Source organism: Antechinus flavipes, chromosome 1 (assembly GCF_016432865.1).
Source record: "Antechinus flavipes isolate AdamAnt ecotype Samford, QLD, Australia chromosome 1, AdamAnt_v2, whole genome shotgun sequence".
In the NCBI taxonomy this organism is placed as follows: Eukaryota; Metazoa; Chordata; class Mammalia; order Dasyuromorphia; family Dasyuridae; genus Antechinus; species Antechinus flavipes.
In genome coordinates, this window is record NC_067398.1 from 209,706,728 (window position 1) to 209,732,912 (window position 26,185).

The 26,185-nt window shown below is 34.8% G+C and overlaps 1 protein-coding gene across 1 annotated transcript in view; it reads left to right on the forward strand.

Moving 5' to 3' along the window:
* The window catches only part of TMEFF1 (transmembrane protein with EGF like and two follistatin like domains 1), a 140,736-nt gene that overhangs the window by 17,893 nt on the left and 96,658 nt on the right, over positions 1-26,185 (forward strand). Inside the window, exon 2 of the mRNA XM_051995535.1 lies at positions 21,169-21,278. Within this exon, the coding sequence (XP_051851495.1) occupies positions 21,169-21,278 (110 nt within the window). The remainder of the gene's footprint in view (positions 1-21,168; positions 21,279-26,185) is intronic.

The following is a 26,185-nucleotide window of genomic DNA, read 5'->3' on the forward strand; positions in this document are numbered from 1 at the left end:
TGCTCTATATTTCTGTCCATTTACAGCTAAACTCCTTGACTATAAAGTTGTTTTCAGCTTCTTGCATTCTACCCTTCTTTAGGTGTTCAATTTGTCTCTTATTATTTTTTATAACAGTAGAATAGAAAAAGGTAATTATACACAAAACTGCAAATCTATTATATAACTTGCTATTCTTTTAAAATATATATAATGTCATATAAATTTCTTTTTTTTCCCTCTCTTCTTTTCTTCCCTCTCTACCCCTCTGCCTCACCCTAGGTAATGGCTGCCATTAGACACAAACATGTACATATGTAAAACCATTCTATAAATACTTCCATTTATCAGTTCTTTCTCTAGATGTAGATAGCATTTTCCTTCATATGTCCTTTGTAGTTAATTTGGGTATTTATAATAGTTGTTTTTAAAGCAATATTGTTGTTGCCATATATAGTGTTCTCTTGGTTCTGTTTCATTTTGCTTTTCATTGTTTTGTGCAAGTCTATCCATGTTTTTCTAAGATCACTGAACTCATTATTTCTTATAGCACAGTTGTATTCCATCATAATCACATACTATAATTTGTTTAGCCATTTTCCAATTGATAGGCATCCCCACAATTTCCAGGTCTTTGCCACCACAAAGAATGCTGCTATAAATATTTAAAAACAAATAGTTTTTTTTTTTCATTTTTCCTTAATCATCTTTTTAACTAAGGGCCTATATTCAGAGGGGACTGTGGATAGATTTCAGGTGTTCTATGAAGTTAGATGGGAAAAAACATTTTTATTACAATGTAATTGATTTCATTTGTAATATTTTGTATTTTATTTTATGCACTTGAAATTCTGAGAAGTCTATAAGCTTCAGCAGACTATAAAGGAGTCTAAAACACAAAAAAGATTAAGAACTTCTGGTATAGATACATTGAATATTTCCATGTAGTCAAAGTTACATCCTTTTTGACTTCTCTGTGACATTTGATCTTTTTCTTATCTGCTCTAAGCTTATCGTCAATTCAGCTAAATTAAACAATTCAGCTAAATTATTAAGTTTCCTACAGGAGCAAAGTGAGAGCAGTGAATAGAGGTCTAGTTTGGGAATCAGGAGGACTGAGGTTCAATCTACCAGCTGGGTGACCAAGAGCAAAACATTTCAGTATTCCAGGTAATTCTGTAAGACCATCTATTTGCTGAAAAGTTGACAATGATGAAAGGAGTTTCATCACTATAATTTCTTACACAGGTGAAATCTTGCCTTACCCAGTTATCTACTTCAAATTGTGCCAGGTTCTGTACAAGGTTTTGGGGGAAATAAAGACAAAACAAAAAAATTTCCCCTATCTTTAGAAAGCCTGTGTACTACTGGAGAGATACAACATTTAAACAAATAAGTAAATATAAGATAATTTGAAGAGGGAGGGAGTGCTGAGAAAAAGGATGATCTCTTTTTGTAGCATGTGAAGGGAAACAATGTGAAATAATCTTGAAAAGATAGGCTTGAGATAGATTGTAAAGACTTTTATTCTAGAACTAATACCTTCCCTGCAAAATTATGCAGATTATAGGTTTGGCATATTGTAAATACTACTGGATATGGGTGATGTATGGACTGGTTTTTCTGAACTACTTTTTTATCTTTCCTTTGTACTAAAGAATAAAAAGCTATTAATAAAATAAAATAAAAACAACTCTAGAGTCCTAAGAAAGAAAATATTTGGGTAGAGAAACATAATGAAATAAAGATACATTTTTAAAAGCTCTAAGTTTGGAAAAGCAAATGAGAGCCAGATTGTGAAGGACTTTATTCTAGTGATAATAGGGAGTCACTGAAGATTTTTGAGCAGAATAATGAATCATCAGCTCTGCACTTTGGGAAGAGGATTTTGGCAGTTATATGGAAGATGGAGTAAAGAGGGGATAGACTAGAAAGTAAGAAACCTATTAAGGCTATTGCAATAGCTCAAAATGAGAGATAATGTGAATTTGAATAGTGGCCTTTTCTCCACCTATCTGGCCACTGCCCGAAATCTAACCTCATTTCTTATTCCAAAGCACAGTTATGACTAAGTTACTTGCCTGCCAAAAGAGCTTTATTAGTCTGTCCACTGTCCACTTTTTCTCCAATATATCCTAATTCTCCTAGAATTATTTTTGGCTAAATCTATTTAAAGACAGGATTCTACATAGGCTTCCCAATATTGGCACATATATTTTGGTGGAATTAAGTTGATAACTTCAGAGTTATCACCTATTCAAGGTAGAGACTGTTTCTTTTTAGCTTGAATCTTCCACAATTTCTGGTCTACTCTTTTATGCAGTAATATTTTATACTCACCTACTTCTGCTCACTATTGGCAATGGTGGCCATGGTGACCTTGGAGTCTACCAGAGGTCAACATCACTTTGGTATGAATGTTTTTTTGTGCTTGAATAGCTCTAATAGCATTAGAGGTAGGGAGAATAAGCTCAGAAGGATACCCGATTATGAGCCTGGAAGTGTCATAGTTTACCCACACATATTATGCAGCATTTTTGGAGAACTCCCCAGTGAAAGCCATATAATCTCTTCTAAACAAATAAGTTATGGTCAATTTCCACAGTCACTGATTATCTCAGTGATTTTTGACACACTGAGTTCTGGGTCAGAAAAGGGCTTTTTCTTCTGGATTCTCAGTTGGACAATGGCTACATCAACTTCTCCTTCTGGTGATTGCTATGCTGATGGCACAGTGTCAGCTGAACTCTCTAGTATTACTTTCACAGTAAGCATTGATATAATATTTTGCTTATATACTATTTGTGCAGATGGGAAATGTTGGATTTCTCTTGGTCCAAAAATAATCAATGAGCTGGCATTTCATTGGATTAGATATTGTCCCTGAACCAAAGATTGCTGATCACCCTTGAGTATTGCTGGGGAGAAGCCAGCTCCAGCTGGGAGGAAGGAAGTAAACAACTGGAGGCAGGAGAACCCAACATCATTTGAAAGAAATAGCACTAAACAATCTCCCCAGGCAGGGCCAGAATTACACGGAACATTGCCAGAGAACTGAGGGGAAATCTCTGAGGAAAGGAAGCAAACTGCTCTTTTTGAAAGAGGAAAATGCAATTCCATTCCAACTAAGCTCATATTCTCAACACAATAATTCTTAATAAGCATGTCTGCACCACAGGCTTATGCTAAAAACACATGCAGTTATATATAGACACAACAATATATATTCTTTTTTTAAATCCCCCATTATAGATCCCCTTGTATAGATAGAACACATGGACATGCAGGAACTTACACACAAGAACTTATACATATACATACTGATGTATAAAGTCAAGACCAAACCAGTATATATACACAAGAGAAATGAACACATGTATATATAAAAGGAAATTAATGATCCACAAATGTGTATATGTGGATAGAAATATATACATTGGAAAAAGGTTTGTGAATGAGTTGATGGGAAAGGAGATAAATGAATAGGTAAGTGGTAAAAGGTAAGAATTGTATGAGAGTACTGAAAGATGAGAGAAACAAAGCCTGGAAAGCAGAGAGAGTAAAAGCCTTTCTTAATCCTCTAGTTGATTAGGACTCTCCCCCTCAGACTTCACATGGCACTTTGTTTCTTAATGATCACATTTACTATAGAATTCAAAACATATTTTATCTATTTTCGTTGCCATCTTCTCCCTTTGTCAGATTATAAGCTTCATGAGAGTGGGGACTATGTTTTATCAAAATGTCATACCTTTCTTGGTACTTAACATAGCACTCTGCACATAGGAAATACTTAGTAAGTGAATGTCTTCTATGTTGTCATTGGCAGCTAATGTCCATTTTATGGACTTCTCATTTGATTGTTCATTACCACAGGAAAGAATATTACAATAACACAAAATTATGGATTCTTTTATTCATTATACCAGTGCCCAGTTCCAGAGAGAGAGAGAGGAGAGAAAGAGAGAGAGACAGAGATAGGAGAGAGAGACAGAGACAGAGGGGGGGGGAAGGGAGAGGGAAAGAGAAAGAGCGAAAGAAAGAGGGAAGGAGAGAGAGGGAGGGAGGGAGGGAGAGGAGGGAGGAAGGAAGAGAAAGAAAGAGGGAAGGAGAGAGGGAGGGAGAGACAGCGGGGGGGGAGAGAGAGAGAGAGAGAGAGAGAGAGAGAGAGAGAGAGAGAGAGAGAAGAGAGAGAGAGAGAGAGAGAGAGAAGAGAAAGGGAGAGAGGGAGAGGGAGAGAGAAAGGGAGGGAGGGAGAGGGAGAGAGGGAGTGCACAGAGAAAGAGGTTACTTAGGGATACTTAGGGACCCTCTTGGAAAACAATAAGATCAGGAAGTGGGTGATAACTTCATATTTCTTCTTTCTGGATGTTCATTCTCAGCAATTTTTTTTTTAGTTCCTTATTTTATATCAGCATATAATAATGAAATTATTGGGAAGAATATAAATTTTTAAGTTAAAAGAGTAAGGTGTCTGCCTGAATACTTAGCAGAAAACAGTCTTCTTGAATATCTCCTAACATTTTTTAGGTTGATGCAGTGTTCAAAGAGAATTGGAAAAATGCAACAGAAATCATTGTCTCCTCCTCTTCCCTCATTGTTCTTTATTCTCATAGTTTTCCTATAGTTTTATTAGAGCTAGAAAAGTAATTAGGGGCAGGGCAAAAGGAGGCAGTAATGGAAGGGAAATTCTGGAATTGAAAAAGTGCTGCAGAACCTATTAGAAACATAGTAATAGATTCTCCATCCATTCTATCATTTTATATTTTTCCCTCTCTTTGCCCTCAATTTTTTTCTTTCCAAAGAAGAGGAGATTGTTGGGAGAGAAGTGTATTCAACACTAGGCATCTATATTTGATTCAATTTGCTTCCATTTGCTACTCTCCTTTGCTCAGTCCCTAGTCAAATGTCTATTCTTACTCTTTTTGCTCATACTCCCCCATTCATGATCTGCCTCTACAGATGGAATTTATTTTGCTTATAATTAATCCCCCTCTCTTAATCCTTCTTTCCCTGTCTCTACCTCATTTCCTGATGACTTTAATGTATTCTCCCCGCCCCCCCATCCTCCACTTTATTTCATACTCCTACCATACCCATCACGATAATGACTTTTCTTAATTTAAATAAAAAACCATTAGGGATTCAGGAAGTGTGTATGTATTGGGGAGAGGGGGAAGAGTATTTGTGCCATAGCTTGAGGTATTGGGGGAGGGAAACATGTCAAGAGAATTGTCTTGACAGGGCTCTTGAAATTATTGGCTATATAAAACTTCAGTTGATAGGCTGTATCAACTTGGACCTTGAAACCATAAAACCTGGATATAAATTAGTTGGCAGACTTTTTGGGCCTGTACTCAGTATGAACCATGAATAATGTGTGGGGAAAACTAGTATCAAAATAAGACCATTTGTGTGATCCTAAATGCCTTGAAGACTTGTCTAGATGACTTGAATGTGTAAAAATTTGTACCTGAAGAAGAACAGTTTCATTATGGCCTGATTTGGTATGCCTGATAGTACAATGGACAGCCTGGGTTGTTTTCATAACATGTACAGGGACATATGCTAAAATTTTCATGCTCGTATTTTTCTAACATCTGAGTGTTGCCATGATTGATGAAGATATAGTGGGCATGAATCAGTTCATATAGTATCTTAGATACTTGATCAATCAACCTGATTCATAAATTCCAGCTAATCTCAGATTCTAAATCAAAGAATACATCTAGTCTCTGCTTATAAAGAGTCTTCCATTCACTGAACCTAGGTTGACAAAATGAACTTAAATGTAGTTTTTCCTTGGATTAAAAAAATTTCTCAGTCTAGTGATTTAAAAAAAAAATTCTTGCTAGAGTAGTTGTTAGAGAACTGAACTCTTATGCAATTAAACCACTTTGCTGTCTTGAGGAGAGTTATGTTTTTAAATTTAGTTCTTGTAAACATTTTTATATTTTTCTTATCCATTCTTTCATTGTCTTCCTCTTTTTTAGTGGGGGGAAAGATTATTTACTGCATTCACATTTAAAGTTATGATTGCTAGGCTTCTGTTTTTCTCCATTAAAAAAATCCCTTACTCTTTTAAGTCAGTACTTTTGAACAATCAAATTTGGTCCCCCTTTTCTAACTAATTTATCTGTTATGCCTTTCTAAATCTTGCTCCATCACTCTCCCCACCTTTTTTAAATTGTGTCTCTCTCTTAGAAATAACAGTTCATGAAAGAAGTAGTTAGAGAACAGTCCTGCAAGATCAAAATTACCTTGTATTCCATATGAATGGATGAATTCTCCATAGAGAATTACTGTACAGAGAATTAGAGAACTTACTGTACAGTTGCTTAAATCTTTATCTCTTTGTGTAACTGACAATCACTCTTTCTTCTTCTTCTTTTTTAATCTCTGTAAATTAATCTTTTTGGTTTCTTTCTTTCTTTCTTTTGCTGAGGCAATTGGGTTTAAGTGACTTGCCCAGAGTCACACAGCTAGGAAGTTAAGTGTCTGAGGCTAGATTTGAACTCAGGTCCTCCTGCCTTCAGGGCTGGTGCACTCTCCATTGTACCAACTAGCTACTCTATCTTTCTGGTTTCTTAAAGCAGACTCTAAATATATGATACTAGAAGTCTTTATTTTATTTTTTTTTCTAATAGTTTTACTTATTTATCATTGAAAATTGAATATTCTATTTATCTTTTTTCTTTTCTGCAGAAATACCTGCAAATGCCTTTGCTTTATTTTATTTTTAAAATTTAACTTAATTAATTTTAATAAAATACATATTGCTTTATGAATCATGTTGGGAGAGAAAACTCAGAACAAGAGAAAAAAAAACTATGGAGGAAGAAAAAAAAACAGAAAAAACACATAGCATGTGTTGATTTATATTCAGTTTCTATCGTTCTTTTTTTGGATGCAGATGGTGTTTTCTATCCAAAGTTTATTGGGATTGCCTTGGAACCTTTGTTTTATTAAATGCCTTTTTTGTTTGTTTTTTATTGATGATTAGGCTCAGATTTGCAGACATAATATTTCAGTGTGTACTTTAATGTTTTGTATTTTTCAGAAAATACTGTTGTTTTTTTTTATTTGTTGTGGCTGTTGAATAAGCTTATGTAATTTAATTTTCCATCCTTCATATTTGAAAACTTTCTTCCCAGCAATTTGCAAAATTTATTTTCATTGAAACTGTTAAATTTAATAATTATATATTTCAAAATTTGAATTTTTTTTCCTAGTAATAATGAGTGGATACCTTCAAGCTTTGCTTTATTATCTATATGTAGAAGTTCTGAATGCTTTTATTTTATTATTTTCTGTTTCATCATTTTTAAGTTTTGTTTTTGTCTTGCTTTTCTTGTTCTTCTGTGAGATCGGTGAACTTTAAGGCATATCTATATGTCATGTCTTCAAGGTCAACCACTTTGGCTTGTATAGACTTTTAATTTTGTTTTTTCCAGTTTTCTTCCCCTTCAATATTTTTAATGTTCCAAATTTGTTTAATTCTCTTTCAATTCTTTTACCCATCATGGATACACTTTTTCTCTCTAATCTGCTAATTATATTTTAAGATCTGTGTCAAGAGCTCTAATTTTTTTTTTAATCTGTATTCATTTCCAATTTCTTCTTTTTTTGGGGGGGGGTTAAAAACTCTTTTTCACCACTCTACTCTAAGTCAAAAGGATTCTGTCTTTCATCAATCACTGATTTACATTCCTTTCTAAAGGAAAGGGCAAAAGACTAGTTTCAGTTATGCTATATATCTACACTGCTATGACATATCAATGAATTATTTCAGTTCAGTTATTTTTCAGGCACATCCAGTTTTTTTGTGACTCCATTTGGGATTTTCTTGGCAAAGCTACTATAGTACTTTGCCATTTTATTCTCTCTCATTTTACAGATGAAGAAACTGAGACAGAGTGAAGTAACTTGTTCAGATACACACAGCTAGCGAGTGTTTGAAGCCAGATTTGAACTAAGGAAGATTAATTTTCCTGATTCCAAACCTGGTATACGATCGACTGTGCCATCTAACTGCCTTATCAGTGAGTGATGTATAAGTCTATAATCTACTAACATGGTACCAGAGCACATTCTTATAGTAGAAAAAAAGAAAATGATTCTTTGTTAGACTTTTCTGTCTAGTGACCCTCCACATAGCTGCCAAAGTGATTTTCCTAAAGTACAGGTCTGATCATGTCACTCTGCAATTCAATTAACTCCAGTCATTCCCTAGTACCTCTAGAGTCAAATACCAGCTCATCTGTTTGGCATTTAAAGGTCTTTACAACCTGGATTCAATCTACCTTTACAGTCTTATTATCCATTCCTTCATTTCACACACTCATTGATCCAGTCAAACTGGCCTTTTTCTGTTTCTCACGCATGACACTCCATTGCTCATCTCTGCATTGTTGCATAGTTTGTCCTTGATATCAGGGAAACACTCATCCCTCACCTCTTCCTCTGAGAATCCCTATATTCCATCAAAATTCAGCTCAAGAGCCACTTTTTACCCAAGTTCTTTCCTGAACCTCCTGGCTGCTATCCTATCCCCTAAATTAGTTTTGACTGGGATTTCATGATATATTGTAAGGGAAATATTTTTTTGTTTGTTTGTTTTTTACTAAGGCATATCAGTACCCACTTGAGTGCCAATTTAGTATTACAAAGTTTCCCAGATGAACTAAGATTAAGGGACTGTCCCCACATCATTCAACTAATATCACTCAGTTCAGAGGCTTGAATCCATGTCTTCCTTACTTGATATCAACTTAGGCACAATTCCATTGTGCTTTATCCATTTTCCCCTAAATTTTCTTGGATTTATTTTGTAACCCTCAGTCAGTGAAAGTTTCTAGGGAGATTTAGGGTTCCCAAAATTCTTAAGGCAACTGAAGGGATTTTAACTAAAGGTCAAAGGAAAAGAGATAGCTTGAATTTAACAATGAGAACCCTGAAAGGTGGAGAAAGTTTCACATGGGGAGAATTCATCTTTTTGAATCCCATGAGAAGAGCAGTACCATACTGGGCCTTCCTTTATAACCTTGAAGCCCCTACATTCTGGGACATTTGCAAGTTTCTGCTGTTGATGATAGTGATCAGAAGCTGAGGGACATTCTAATGCTCACTGCCTCCTCCCAACCCTGACCATGAACTTGGTAGTAGTGTTGAGTGAGACCCATGGTAAGCTTGTGGGAACATTTGCTTTCTCCTCTCCCTCTCTCACCCCACCCTCCCAATATATGCTTAGCTGAAAAGCAGGACCTAGACTTATCTAGATAGTCTTTTCTAGGTACTCTTCTTGTTCAATATGTTGACAAAGAATAAAGGGAGAAAGCCTATTCAGTCTCTCCCAGGCTACTAGCAAAAAGCATCTATTATTTACTCACATTTTGTTTCCCTAACTGTAAGCCTTTCAATTTCAATGTTTTTCCAATATTGTTTGTATTAATCATATATAATATATATAATATAGGTATACAATATATAGTATATATATATCTTAGGTATATAATTATCATTTTAGACATATGTATATATGCATATATACATATACACATGCACAATACAACATCATAATATACATACACATATATAGAGTTAGCAGAAGCCAAAGTCTTAATTGATGCTATTTAATAATGGCTTGAGATGAAGGTGAATTTGGAAAGAGGATTTTCCTTTAAAGCAAGAGGTGATCTTTTGAAAAATTTGCATTTTTGAAACTTTATTTCAATATAATTGGTTTTCTTTCTAATTCTGTGTGTTTATTTTACGGATCAAGCCATAGGCTTCAATGGACTATTTAAGTGCTCATGAAACAAAAAAAGGTTAAGTACTAAAACAGAAGTTTTAAAGGGATGGGAGACTATGCAGCCGTATCCTGATTAGTGCAAATGATGAGTCTCTAAAATGATCGCATGCATTTAAATTCATATTATTCAAAATTAGAGCAGTTTGGTAAAGCAGTGGATAGAATGTTGGACCTGGGGTCAGGAAGACTCCTTTTCCTGAATTCAAATCCATCCTCAGACAATTACTCGCTGTGTGACCCTGGGCAAATGACTTCACCCTGTTTGCTTCACTTTTTTCATTTGCATAAATGAGCTAGAAAAGAAATGCCAAACTACTTAAGGATCTTTGCCAAGAAGTTGGACAGAACTGAAAAAATTACTAACAACATATTCAAAGTTATAATTATGTAAAATATGGCAATTGGTTTCAGCCCAATGGACATATGCTACACAAATTCAAATTCATGAGACCACTTGAGGGGATTCATAATTCACACTAATTGGGATCTCATTGTATTCATTTTTAGCATGAGCTAAAGACATGTTAGGACTAGAAGGCTCTTGGATTCCCATGAGAGAAAGAAAGCATTAAGAAATTTGGGCTTATCTAACTAGTCATATGAAAAAATGCTCTAAATCACTATGGATTAGAGCAATGCCAATTAAGACAACTCTGAGGTACATACCACTTCTCAGATTGGCTAAGATGACAGGAAAAGATAATATTGAATGTTGAAGGGGATGTAGGAAAAATGGGACACTAATACATTGTTGGTGGAATTGCGAAGTGACTAATCATTCTGATGAACCCAAAAAACTATAAAACTATATACTCTTTGATCTAGCACTGTGTCTATTGGGTCTATATCCCAAAGAGATCTTAAAAGAGGGAAAAGAACCCACATGTGCAAAAGTATTTGTAACAGCCCTTTTTATAGTGCCAAGGAACTGGAAATTGAGTGGATGCCCATCAGTTGGGCAATGGTTGAAGAAGTTATGAGATACATATATATATATATATATTTAATAGAATATTACTGTTCCATAAGAAATGATGAGTGGGCTGATTTCAGAAAAGCTTGGAAAAACTTACATGGACTGATGCTAAGTGAAATAAGCAGAACCAAGAGAACCTTGTACAAGGCAACAAGATTATGTAATGATCAACTGTGACAGACTTGGCTCTTTTCAACAATGAGATGATTCAAGGCAATTCTAATAGACTTGGGATGGAAAGTACCAGAAAGAGAATTGTGAAGATTGAATGTGGATCACATAGTATTTTTATCCTTTTTGTTGTTTTGGTTGTTGGCTCTTTACTTGTTTTTTTTCCCTTTTGATCTGACTTTTTTTTTTTTTTGTGAAGTTTCATGAATATGGAAAATATATTTAACAGAATTACACATGTTTAATAATATAGGATTGCTTTCTTTCTTGGGAGGGAGGAATAAAGGGAAAAAAATTTGGGACATAAGATTTTGCAAAAGTGAATATTGAAAACTATCTTTGCATGTATTAGGGAAAATGAAATACAATTAAAAGAAAAAAAGAGAAAATTGGACTTAAATGCTGGCACAACCATTCATTTACTCTGAAAACTTGGCCCAATTATTTAACTCCAATGGCTCCATCTGTGAAACTGACATATATCATATATAGTTTTTTTTCTTCTGTACTTGATAGGTATTTTGTAAGCATAAGGTAATAGAATCTGTGATTACAAACTTAAAACCCACACAATTAAAGTAAGTCCATATTACCTACAAGTAACTTGTGATCATCATATAAAGTAAGATCAAGTTAATTGAAACTTATAAATAAATCTCTTGCCAAGAGAAAAAGAAATCTCATAATGCAATGTTATAAGATTATAATCAGTAGAAAAAATGAAAACCTGGACAAAACTTTTCTTTTACTGCATATGATCATATATCATCAAATCTTTTTATTTCTGTTCATAGATCAAGTAGTCTAGTCTATTTTGGGGGGAATGGAGAGGAAAAAAGGAAGAATTAGACCTCACTGTGTTCTTATTGGTTTAGGGAATTTTCAACAAAGAAACTTTCTCTATCAATGCCGATTAGCACCTTCTCCTTGTCAAGTCATACCCAGTATGTCAGACATGAGATTAGAATTTAGGCTGGCTCTCTAACCATTAGTGCATACTGCCTCTCAGCATATTTGTGAGATTATCATCATTATATTACATTATTATATCAGATTATAATAAATTATAAAATTATCATTATATCTTGCTATCAATATTTTTGAAATATAAATTATATGATTTATTCACATCCTCTTGGTAACTTTTGAAGAGAGACATGAATCTTTACATGTGGAGATAAAGGCTCCCTTTCCCTGTTTGTGAACTTGTAGTAGCTCTAAGAAGGAAGAAGATCTGTGATTTTTATTACTATAAGGAATTCCCAGGAGAGAAAACTTCCTTTAACAGTGCATATTGATACTTTCTCTACAATTTAGAGCCTAAGAGAGTTACTAAACCATGGAAGAATGTAATTACTTGCCTACAGTCACATTGCTGCTAGATGCCAGAAGGAGGTCTTGAATCTAGGTAGTTATGATTCTGAGGCTAGCTCTTTGTCCATTATGTCATGATACCCCTCAGGTAATATGATAATAATGTCATCTTAGGCAGCCTGAGAAGTGGTTCCTCAAAGTTGTATTAATTTGCATTGTTCTAATCAATAGTGATTTAGAACATTTTTCTTTTTTTTATTATAGCTTTTTATTTACAAGATATATGAATGGGCAATTTTTCAAGAGCATTTTTTATAAGAATAGAAATGTAAGCCAGTTTTCTTAATGATCAATCTAACATTCTATCTCTACTAACTCATATTGACTTCTTTTGTTGTTCACTTATTTTTTGAAAATTGAAATGATCAAAAGTTACCTTTTTTGTATGTGTGAGATAAGGTTAAAAAGGATAAAAAGGAGAAAGTGGGGCATATGGATAAATGTTCTTGTTCACTATTTTTCAGTCATATCCTACCCTTTGTGACTCCATTTTGGGTTTTCTTGGCAGAGATACTGGAATGGTTTACCATTTCCTTCTCCAATTCATTTTTCTGGATAAGAAAACTAAGGCAAACAGGGTGAAGTGACTTGTCCAGAGGTCACATAACTAGTACCTAAGATTAGATTTGAACTTAGGGAAATGAATCACGTGGAAGTAAAGCAAACCATCCAGTATAAAATACATTTTTGCTATTCCATGAAGCTTTGAAATCTCTACTCTGCATGGTAATAACATCAGTTCCAGTATGTTTGGATACATTCACAAAGACTATTTGTGAAGAGCTATTGAAAGACTTAGATGTGTTTAACCTTTAGAAGAGAAGACTTTAGGGAGAACATTATAGCACTCAATGAAAGATATCTGTTAGTATCATTTCCTCCTTCCATCTGTGTTCTGTGAAGTTCTGTGAAGGCAGGAATTGTCTCTTACTTAAATTTTATATAATTTGGATCTGCACTAATTTTATTTGCTTGCAGTCAGAGTTGGAATTGTTGTTCACCCTTCTTGAAGATCACCAGTGACATTACTAGGGTGATGTCATGATGTGGCTGTGAATTGTATTTAAATGAGGCAGAACTGCATAAAGTCATCAGCCTCAAGTTATCATTTTCTTTTTCTTTTCTCTTTCTCAACTAATTTCCTACAAAGAAATTCTCAACCTTTTTGTGTCATGGACCCCAATGGCAACTTGGTGAAGATTATAAATCCCTTTTTGGAGTAATGTTTTTAAATGTATTTAATTAATTTAAATGTTTTAAAAGTTTTAAACTAAAAGACATAGTATTACAAAATATGCAATTATATTGAAACTTAGTTATGAAAATATTAAAAATGTAAGTGCACATATCCCAGCTTAAAAACTCATTTAGAAAAAAGCTATCTGCATTTATTGCTTCTACTTGCTTTCCTTTCACCTCTGTCCTTTCCATTCTGGCTTTTGATGTCACTACTCAGCTGAAACCACTCTCTCCAAGGTCAGCACTAACCTCTTAATTGCCCAATTTGGCAGTCTTTAGTCCATTGTCATCCTTTTTGACCTCCTAAAGCATTTGACATTACTAATCATTATCTCCTCCTATATGCTTTTTCCTTGGTAGGTCTACTCAAAACACCTCTTTTTAATGTAATCTATGTGTCTCTTCTGCATCTTTTGCCTGTATTCACTTGGAACATGAAAGTCTTTATTGTCAGTGACTCCATGTGTAACATAGAAAATTCCCACACCTAGTTGTGGCACATTTTGTGAGCAGCTGAAGCAAATTTCAGATGTCTTACTAAGCACCATTGTACCCTGGATGCTCAGGTTTCCAGTGTAGGGGATCATAATTGACTGTGCTTTCTTAGCAGAACAACAAATAATCAATTCGTATTCATTAACCAATAAATATTCATTAAATGAATACTATGTGGCAGGTACTGTGTTAGGTATTGTGGATGGAAAGACAAAAGACTAGACAGTTCTTACTCTCAAGGGGATGGGCACATAAATATATATATATATGTGTGTGCGTGTGTGTGTGTGTGTGTGTGTGTATACACACACATATATGTGTGTACATATATATACATACATTTGTATATATATATACAGATTTAACTATATGTGTGAATATATGCACACAAGTATTTATGTATATATAAACATGCATATACATGTGCAAAATAAATACAAGATAAATATGGTGACATAAATGTATATGTGTACATATACTTGCAAACATTTGTATATGCATGCATAACGCAGATATATGTATATGTATGAATATATGCATACAAGAACATATGTATATATAAATATACATGTGCAGGATAAATACAAGATAAACATAAAGTAAATACAAAGTAGTTGGTGAGAGAGGACTTGGGAAAGGCATCCTTTGGAATGTAGTGCTTGGACTGTATTTTGAAAGAAGTTTGAGATTGTCTGGAGCTAATGTGAGAAAGGAGGTATCCCAGAACTGAGGGCTGGTCAGGGCAAAGACACGGCTAGCCTATTTGAATGGTGACACAGTGTAGGAAAGGAAGCAATGTAGATTGAGACCAGAAAGATGGGTTGGGGGTCAGACTGTGAGCAATTTTAAAAGCCAGATGGAGGAGTTTCCATTTTTCCTCAAGGTAACAGAAAATCATTGGTATTTACCAACGTGAGGAGTGACACAATTAGAACTACTTTTAGAAAAATTCCCTTGGCAGCTGTGATGAAGAGGGATTAGAGTGAGGAGAGTTTGAGGTGAGAAAACCAAATGGAATTACAGTAGTTTGAGAAAGAAGTCTTCAGGATCTGAATTGAAATAGTAGGTGAATGGAAGGAAGTAGGCTAAGAAGTAGAAGGAAAAGGTTAGATGTGTGAGATGTCATTGGCAACTAATTACATATGTGGAGGTGAGGGAGAATGAAGAGTCTAGGATAACAATAAAGTTATGAACCTAGGGGAAGGGAAGAAATGTACTGTCATCTTTAGAAATAGAAGTGGGTTGTGGGGAGTGAATTTGACAGGTGGCCAGGTGGTGAGAGAAATGAACTTGGAATTAGGAAGATCCTAATTAGATTCCTATCTCAAGCAATTATACACTGTGTGATTTTGGGGATGTCTCTTGATTTCTCTCTCAAATTCAATGTCTTCATCCGTAAAATTGAGATAATAATAGCAACTACTTCATAGGATTGACTTAGAGGATCAAATGAGCTAACACATATAAAGTACTTTGTAAAGCTTAAACTACTATAGAAGTGCTATTATTATTTTTACCATCATAATTGTTATTTTGCAAACTTCTTTTTTTACTCTCTTATAATTTGTGCTATCCCATTTTCCCCAGGGCCTGGGGTCTGCTGATTGCTCTTAATCATTAGGAGATAGTCCATATCAATTTTCTTGGATATATTTTAAGTTTTGAACTATCTCCATTCTGTACCATTTCACACACTCACATACACATACACAGAACAAAACTACACTAGCATACTAATATTTATCAATTCTTTCTCTGCAGGTGGAGAATGTCTTCCTTTTTGGTCCTTTGTAGTTGATTTGAGTATTAATGATTTTCAGAATAATTCAATCATTTCTAATTGTTCCCATTCTACAATTCCAGTAGCACCTATAGAGTATTCCACACAATTTAGCTGCCAATCATATTTTATGTATTGTTTATTAATTGTTTTATGTTTGTACTGCCAACAATAAGCCACTTGAAAGGAGGGGCCATAACTTTTTCTGTATATCCTACATCCCTAACATATGGGCATCAATAAATGCTCACTTGTTCACAATGGTAGCTTTACATATAGAGAAAAAAGACATTTATCACCAAAATAGGTATTATCTAATAGCTTCTAATAACAGATAAAATTTGTCACAGCATAGAAGGAATTTCAAAAGTCAAGGTAATCTACCTACCACATAATACTTCCATGACAGATATCTGTAATAGACATCTTATGTATTTATTTCCAGATAGTGGAAGTGCTAGAATGTTGTATAAACCTTTAAAGCAGATGACTGCTGATGAAGGGAAATAATGGAAATGCTGTAAATTTTGTTCCTCAAGTTAAGCTACAATCATTTTCACGGTACATTAACTTGGCTAATAAAGAACTTATGTCTGACTTCCAGCTTATTTCTAGTTCCCTCAGTCTACCTGGGGTAGGTTAGTCAGAAGTACTTATTATTTCCCTTGAGGTTGAATGTGTAACTTTGAAAGTAATTGGGAACCATTCAATGTATGTTTTACCTAAAAGAAGTATTACATTGCAAGGGTTAGAGGTGCAACATCACTGAAATCTGGAAAATACATATAAAAATTTTGCTCCTTTTGTACTATAGAAGACTAAATTATTATTATATTAAAAGATAAAATATGTTGATATTATGTGGTATTTCTGATTTTCTAAACTTTTTCTGTGTTTTCTGCTGGGCTTTGCATATTGTTTGCAACTTAGGCAAAACTCCCTCTAGATTCTCATTTAATTTCTTATGATGATCCATAATATATCAAAACCACAGTGACGAAAGTTGTGATGTGGAAGGGAAAACTACATATGTATTCAGAGAAAAGGAGTGGGCCCAGGCCTGAGAGTGGGGCAGGACTATAGAGAATATCTGATCTTAGCTACACCCAAAGAAAGAACACTGGGAAACGAATGTGAATATATGCATTTTTGTTTTTCTTCCCGGGTTATTTATACCTTCTGAATCCAATTCTCCCTATGCAACAAGAGAACTGTTCGGTTCTGCAAACATATATTGTATCTAGGATATACTGCAACATATCCAACACATAAAGGACTGCTTGCCATCTAGGGGAGGGGGCGGAGGGAGGGAGGGAAAAAAAAATTGGAACAGAAACGAGTGTCAATATAAAGTAATTATTAAATAAAAATTTAAAAAAAAAAAAGAGAATATCTGATCTTAATCTCTTCCTAGCTGAATGACTCTAGGCATGTGTTTGCCTCAGTTTCTTCACCCGTAAAATGAGCTAGAGAAGGAAATGACAAACCATTATAATATCTTTTCCAGGAAAACTCCAAATAAGTTCATGGACAAACAGACAGAAATGAAAAACAACTCAGCAAAGAAGGAGTTCTTTGAGGGGAATGAGGAAAACTAATAGTGTATAATGTCCTTACATCTCAAGGAAATAGAAAAGGAATGAGGGAAGAGAGCAAAAAAGAAGACTATCAGACATGTCAAAGGCAGAAGCAAAAAACTAAATCATGAGGAAGTACTAAACTAGGAGAAGAGGAATGATGCTGTATTTGTTTTTACTTGTCTTGTAATATTTACTTGTACTTCTTTTTGTTTGTGCATCCATCATCTTTCACATTATGAAGAATACAGAGACTATGATTCCAGCTTCCTCTATGACTCAGTCTTATTTACCACAGTGTTTAGTTCAGAGAACACACACAGTCAGTGTTGTTTGCTGACTGGTCAAATTCAAAATACCAGTTCTTTGGATTTTCTCCTGGCAAGTCTCCAGGTGGAATACTTGGCTGCTTCCCCCTGGGAATGTGAATGCAGATGATGGAATCCTCATGATACTTTTCAAGAATGAGGGACACAATGGTTAGAGTATTGGACTTGTAGTCAGGTGTTCTAAGTTCAAATCCTGCTTCAGATATTTACTAGAGCTGTTTGAGCCTGAGCAAGTCATATACATTCTTCAAGTTTTTCATCTATAAAACCAGAATTTTAGTTTCTACTTCACAAGCTTGTAGAAGGATCAAATGAGATAACTGCATACATATATACATACACACACACACACACACACATATATGTATTTTGTAAACCTTAAAATTTTATATAAATGCTAGCTACTACTATTATTATCTTCCTAACAAGATGAGAGCAGATGAGGTGTAGGAGGAAACAAAATGCAACCAGAACAGATGGAATAGAGTGGAACAGTGTTCTAGCTGATTCAGTTTTTGAAGTTATGTGTTGAAATCCAGGAGTAAGAAATAAATTAAAGAGCTAGAATACTCTTGTTTCTTTCTTTCTTTTTTTTTTTTTTAACTATCAAAGTCTAATCATAGAATTTTAGACAGTGAAAGCACCTTAGAGATTATCTAGTCTAATCCTTTTCTTTTATTTTTTCATTAATTTTTTCCAAATAACAAACTTAAAAACCTTTTATTTCATTTCCAATTGCTTTGTAACAAATAAGCATAATAAATGAAAGCAAATTCCTATCTATGCCATGTCCAAAAAAGATATGTAACATTCTGTACATTGAATCCATCATATCTCTGATAGGAGATGAATATCATGAATCATCCATCATTTGCCTTCTAGAATCATGGTTAGTAATTGCATTGATTAGAGTATTTAAGTCTTTCAAAGTTGGAATTTACAATATTACTGTTAATACATAAATTGATTTCTTGATTCTGTCCACTTTACTCTGCATCAATTCAGACAAATCTTCCCAGATTTCTTTGAAACTGCCCTTTTTATCATTTCTTAAGGCACAGTAGTATTGCATTACATTTATATTCCTTAATTTCTCTGGCAATTCCTCAATTGATGGACATAGTTTTACTTTCCAGTTCTTTGATGCTATAAAAAGAGCTATTATATATATTTTCGTGCATATGAATTCTTTTTCTTTTTCTTGGATCTCTTTGGAACATAGAATCACAATGTAAAAAAGTCATATGCAGCTTAGTGACTTTTTGGAGTGCCTTTATTTTCCAGATAAGGAAACTAAAATTCAGAGAATAGCAATGATTTACCTAAAGTGAAGCATAGTCTATGTTCCCTTTTGTTGCTATTGTTTGGATCTTAGTAGGAATTGCACTACTTCAACCTTTCAATTACTAATTTTCTGCAAAAATAAGATTATAGAAAATTTTAATCTCAATTTTTAATCTAAGATTAAAGAGATTTAAAATTTTTAACATCATCTGATAAAATTGACAATCTTTCTGACCCTCAGTCAATCCAGTTATTGTCATCTTCATAATAGTGTTTATGCCCTAGATGATATTTTACCTAACCTGTCTTGTCAGTAAGACATTTAGTAAAAAGAAAGGAAGATTGATCAAACAGATTTTGGTTAATTTTAACTTCCTTGTTAGGTTTGAATTAATGAATCAAATTAAAATTTTATCTTGAAGTTGCTTAAATTCATAACCTAAAAGTTGTCCTTCCCCCTTCCCCCTCTATATCCAACTAGTTGTCAAGTCTTGGCAATTATATCTTTATAACATTTTACATAGTCTTAATTTCTATGCTTATTACCTCTCTACTGGACTATCGCAATAACCTCCTAATTGGTTTCTATTCCCTTCCCTTTCCCATCCATCCTCCATATTAATGTCAAAACAGTCTTCCTAAAGTACAAATCTGATCATGACGCTTTCCTGCTCAAAAAATTCAAGTAGCTTCCAATTGTCTTTAGGGTGAAACACAAACGTTTCATCTTGGCATTTAAGGCCCTCAGGAATCAGGCTCCAGACTACCTATCCAGATACATTTCATATGCTCTCTCTTTGCATACTACACATTCCAGATAAACTGGCTGTTGCCAAACTTGATATTCTATTTTATCTATGGATCTTTGTATAGGCTCTTACCCTCAGGCTTTGAGTAGGCTTCCTCCTCTCATGAGATTTTTAGACTCTTTAACTTCTTTCAAGCACCATTTATACAAAAAAATTTTGGACACTTTTATATATACTCTCTCTACTCTCAATTTGCCTTATGTCTATTTAAACATGTTATCCCCACAATAAAACATAATCTTGCTGAGATGGAGACTTTTTTGTTTTCATTTTCCCCTGTGCCTAACATCCTGTTTTTCACATAGTAGGTGCCTAATTAAAAAATGATTGGGTTGAATTCGAATTCAGGAGATCTGGTAACTTAATTCTGTTAACACCTATAGCTATGATACTCTTTCTATGCCCAAGTTACATCCTCTATAATTTACAAGTAGATTAAAGTAGATATTAAAGTAGATATTCTCTAAGGTTCTGGTTCTTTAATTCTATGAGTATGTCATCTCGACAAGCTACTGTGAGGATTTCTAGCACATTTTTAGAAGAATTACTTAAGTTCCCCAGTCCTCAGTTTCCTCATCTGTGAAATGAGAAAGTTGGAGTAGATGGACTTTGAGATACCTTTCAGCTCTAGAATTATTATTCTATTATTTCAAAGGTCCTTTCTGGCTCTGAAATTTTTTGAGTTAACTTCCTCACTGACAGAATCAATTATTCATTTTCTAATCAAATCTAAAGCATGAGGTAAAAATAGCAAGGGAAAAAAATCTTCAAAAATGTTGGCAGCGTTAAGTGCAAAAGCTCTAGAGATTTTTATAATTTGAATCACAGGGTTTAGAATTGAAAAAGAATTGTGTTAAGCATATATAGTGGGAAGGGCTTACTGGACCTCAAGAATCAGGAAGTCTGGTTCCACATCCTATCTCTGAAACTTGGTAGCTTTGTGACTGGTTAGTCACTGGGAATATTCATACCTGTGGAACTGCTGTGAATTTCAAATGCAATATTGTATATCAAGCATTTAAAAATTTTAACATTCTTTATAATATAGTTATTAAATCAGAATGTTTTAAACTTTGGTCTGATTATGGCTATTTTTCTTCATGTTTTTTCTTGATCATGAAATATTCTTTTGGGGGCACTTGAAAAATATAAACTCTATAGTAGGCTTTGATTTGCCACTCACTTTTTATTATGTTGTCTTTTTCCACTTTATAGACATGATTGTGACCTACAGCACATTTCAGGCTTGTTCATTTATAAAGACCATTCAGACACAAATCTAAGAGAGAAAATCAAATAAGTTAATCAGTATAGTTAAAATGTTATTTCTCCCCTCTATTTCAGAATTAAATGTGAGGGAATCTGATGTAAGAGTTTGTGATGAATCGACTTGTAAATATGGAGGACTCTGTAAAGAAGATGGAGAAGGCTTGAAATGTGCATGTCAATTTCAGGTGAGAATATTAACCTTACTACTCCTTCATTTAGTTATCATTTGCTATTTCTACTCACTTAAAATTAAATGATATGCATATTATAAGTATGCCATTGATTATACTATTATTTTAATAATATTAATATTATTAAATTATATAGTATTATTGAGATCTTTGTACAATTTTTGTCTCTTTTTTCCTTTCAATAGGAGTTAGCACATGAGCTATTATTCTGATGAGTACCAAATATCCCACAAAATGGTGATTCTTGTTGCCTTTGGATGAACAATAAAACTCAGTTCGGCCAGTTTCTTTATTTGACTCTCCTAGGAAGGTTCACTAGCCATCTTTTTATGTAGCTGCAACTTTTTTTTTCTCTTCTTGTTTAGTTTCTCATTTATTATGAGGATAGATTGACAGGCCTGATGTCTTTTTGAGTGTAAATGGAAATTGGGTATGTAAGTAACTGATTCTTTCTTTCATTGCCCTGCTTCCTGGTATAGAGCAGTTGTGAGAATAAATAAATAATACATGTGCAATTGCTTTTAAAAAAGAAGAAGAAAAATGTCTTTAGATACAAGTTATCATCATCATCATCATCTTATTTTCATTTTTTATGGGGTTCACCTAGAAATTGTCCTAAGACAAGTTCCCCTTCAGTTATTGTCCATTTGTAATAAAGTTCAAGGGGCTAACATATAGGGGAATACAATAATTGTTTTTCTGTGGTAGAATAAGTTTATCGTCTGAATCCTGTCTAAAAATATCCTCAGTTTAGACTAGCAGAGATAATACTGTTGAAGAAATAACACTAGTCCTTTGCTAACTACAAGCAAGGCTAAGAATTATTGCTTTTATAGATACTTGGAAGAAACTTGCTACAGAAACTCCAGGAGGCTCTAAACTATGTTTCAAAATGACTGAGCAAAGTAAACTTTTTTATGATCTTGAGGAAGTAGAATCACAGTTTGGGAAGAACAAGTTCAAAAAGTGGGAAATATTACAGGGAAAGACTCTAGCTCAGGATCAGCAACTGGCCAAATTTGCCTCACTGCCTGTTTTTGTAAGATCTATAAGCTAAGAATGGTTATATATTTTAAAATAATTGTATTTTCATAGTTTAAAAAATATTGCATTTAAAAATATGAAAACCATTCTCAGGCTCTAGAAAAACCGTGGGAGGCAGGATTTGGCTTATAGTCTCTGTTTGCTGACTCAGCTATAGATCAGGGGAAGAGGAAAGGAATAAGTATTTATATAATACCTCCTATATGCTAGGCACTGTGCTATGCACATTTACAAATGATTCTCACAACAACAAATAGGTGTTATTATTATCCTCTTTGTACAGTTGAGGAAACAGGCAAACAGGGCTAAGTGACTTGCTCAGGGCCATATAGCTAGTAAGTATCTAATGCCAGATTTGAATTTAACTTCTTTACTGCAAATCTAGTGTTCTATCTGTTCAGCTGCCCTATTAATTAGTTAAAATAAGTGAATCTCAAGGCAATTCCAATAGACATGATGGAAAGAGCCATCTGCATCCAGAGAACTATAGATATTGAATGTGGATAAAAGCATAGTTAAGTCATAATATTTTCACTTTTGTTGTTGTTGGTTTGTTTTCTTGTATTTTTTCTTTCACCTTTTCATTTGATTTTTCTTATGCAGCATCACAAATATGGAAATATGCCTAGAAAATTTCCTCATTTTAACCTATATTGGATTGCTTGTTGTCTATGGGAGAGGGTTGGGAGGAGAGGGGTAAGGAGAGAAAATTTTGGAATACAAGGTTTTGCAAAGGTGAGTGTTGAAAACTATTTTTGCATGTATTTGGAAAAAGAAAAGGCTGTTAAAAATAATGAAAATACACATAGCTAGGCAAAAAGGAGGGGAAAAAAGAGTCTGTATAATGGTTCATTAAATTAAAGAAATAATATGAGAGACAGTTTAGAGCTCAGAACCAGAAAAGTTTGAGTTCAAATTCCACCTCTGATGCATACTGGTTATGTGATTTTGGGTAAGTCATTTAAACCTTTTGGTGGTCAAGACAACCTTCTGATACTGTAATGGCAGAGGAGGCCAGCTTGCATTGGTAGGGGGAGTTTTTTCATCTGGGAGTTCACTATTTGCATGAAATCATAGACATAATCTCTACTCAATTCAAAGATGAACCATTGAGGCACAGCAGCAGTCCTAGACTATCCAGAGTAAGGTACAATATTAACAAGTAATGGATCATCAAAAATTCCAGTCTTTCATTCTTTGCCTAGAGCACAGATTTTCTCAGAGACTTTAATGCTGCACTACCTCCCTGTATCCCTTTCCGTTCATGCTATGAGTCTAGAAGTAAAACAAAAACCAGACTGGAAGCTAGAGGTCTGGTCAGCCTTAACTCCTAAAACTATGGTCTGTCCAAGGCAGCAAGATGGCATGGCAGATAGAGCATCGGACCTAGAGTCAGGAAGACCTGAGTTCAAATGTGGTCCTAGACACTTATTAGCTATGTGACTCTGGGGAAGTTATTTAACTATTGTTTGCCTCAGTTTCCTCCTCTACAAAATGAAGAGGTGAGGTTGTGGTGAAGTTCAAAGGAGATAATATTTGTAAAGCACTTAACACAGCTCCTTGCAACATAATAGGTATCTATTTATCCTTCCTTCTCCCTCCCTCTTTTCCTTCCTTCCTTCCTTTTTTCCTTCCTTCTTTTATTCCTTCCTTCCTTCCTTCCTTCCTTCCTTCCTTCCTTCCTTCCTTCCTTCCTTCCTTCCTTCCTTCCTTCCTTCCTTAACACATCAAGAGGGATAATGCAAGGAACATCCTTATAGTCAATAAACATGAAGCAGCTCACACTTTCAGCCAAAGGGGGAAAAAAAATTACCTCTGTAGAGATCAAGGACCCTGAGACAGGTTTTGTTCCAAATGGCTGGGACAAGGGGCTGGCATCTGGAAGAAAGCCAGAGAACATCAACAGCAGCCTAATACAAGGCCTACAATAAGACTCCAAAACTACTTAGTGCTAATGAGAACCAGCCCTAATTATGGCTCCCAGGGAGTCAAAACTACATGCACACATGCGGATGTATGTACACACACAATGGAATTCTTGATTGTTATTGTGTTTATAAATGGTGCTAAGGATGAGCTTAACTTCTCAGGAGTTAACCCCCTAACCAATAAAGGCCCATATTCCCTCTTTAGAGGCCAGAATATAGTCTCAAAGTCTGGCAGTTTCAGAACATTTCTTCAGTGGCTGAGGCTGTAGATCTTTACTTGAAGCAGTGGTTGTATTTAGGACCTTATGGAGATGTTTGACTGGATGACAGTATCTACTATAGCAGTTCCTACCCTATAGTAGAAAAAAGCTGTCCCCAAAACAATTCATCTTGTACTAATTAATGCTTCCCGGATATATGATAGAAAAAATGTGGGATGGCAAGGAAACACAGCCATGGGTGTACGTGTCATACCCCACCGAGAAAGAAAGCTTACATAATATAAACTTGTTATATCCTAGACACCTTTGACAGTCTGAAGCCTACGGACCCCTCTTCAAAATAAGCTTTTCCCATACCTAACATATAACACAGAGAAATACAAAGGAAACCAATCATATTGAAATATATCAAATTAAAAAAAAAAACAGCACACTCACACACACAAGTTCATGGGCTTCAGATTAAGAATTCCTGTTTTGCATTGTTCAAACGATTCCCACCAATTATCTTCAGGTAAGGCAAGCCAGAGATTGGGCTTATCCTTTTGTGAAGTTCTCTTCCAATAGGCTCTATAAATGTAGAGAGGGAAAATGACTCCCAAAGAGCAGTCAGCATCAGCTAAGGCACTAAGGTGATTGCTTCCCAAAGGTTCACCTAGGTTTAATGTTCAGTTAATTATGACCTGGACTCAGGTTCATCTAGCTGAGTACTGTTCATACAGTCCTCATCTTGCTAAAGCCACAAATAAAATGGAATGACTTTATGGCAATCAGTCCCCTTAAGTCAATCAAGGAGATTTTTGACTTGATGTTGGGAGAGGTGTTTAGGAATATGAATGAGAAACTGCAAGATAGTCAAAATCCTGAATGGCAGGGTAAATCTCATGGGTAACACTGATAATAAACAAGAACTGATCATCCTTGGAAATCAGGGACAGTGACCTTCCTTGGGAAATCAATAAATCCACTGAAAGCCTTGAATTTAGGGAGTGGTATCTGAAGTCTAATCAGGGATTGGCTAATAGTTGAACAGGGAGAATGTTGTGCCATAGGGAACTTGTACTTCAAAGGGATCTTGGACCATGTTCAAATTGATATATAGGACAGTTTTAAGCAAGATTCCTCCCGGAACAGGCTCCCATTGGAGAGCCATTGGAGACCAGTTATAATAATCAATCTGAAGCTTTGTGAAATTGTTAAAGGTAAAGAGTAGTCACAGATTCAGGATGGATTCAGGGTATTCTCAGTTTGTTGCAGAAGGCGGAGTTTCCCTCCCTTATTCCCTGAGTAACATAGAGGTATTATATTGGTTGGGAGGAAGAGGAGGAGGCAGGTGTTTTGGGTACAATATGATGGGACTGCAGGTAGGCTAGCTGGAGTATGCAAAAAAGCACAGCCCAAAGGTAGAAGATGGCCATATCATTGAAGAACTTCAATGACATAACCAACTAGGAACCTGGCGCCAGGTTGGGCCTTCCTTCTTTAGGCAGAGGACATAGTGAGTGCTGGAGCATACCCTTTACCCAGCAGACAATCTATTCACCTTAATCTTGAATCCTAATGAGCTACATGAGATAATTAAAAAAACAGGCAAATTTAAAAGAGCTATCGCCAGGCTCAGAGGCACTAAGAGAATTTCAGCTTCTCCCTCTTTAATTAGAGAACACTCTCAGCTCTAGATCCATGCAGATGGACTGGATTTAATCCT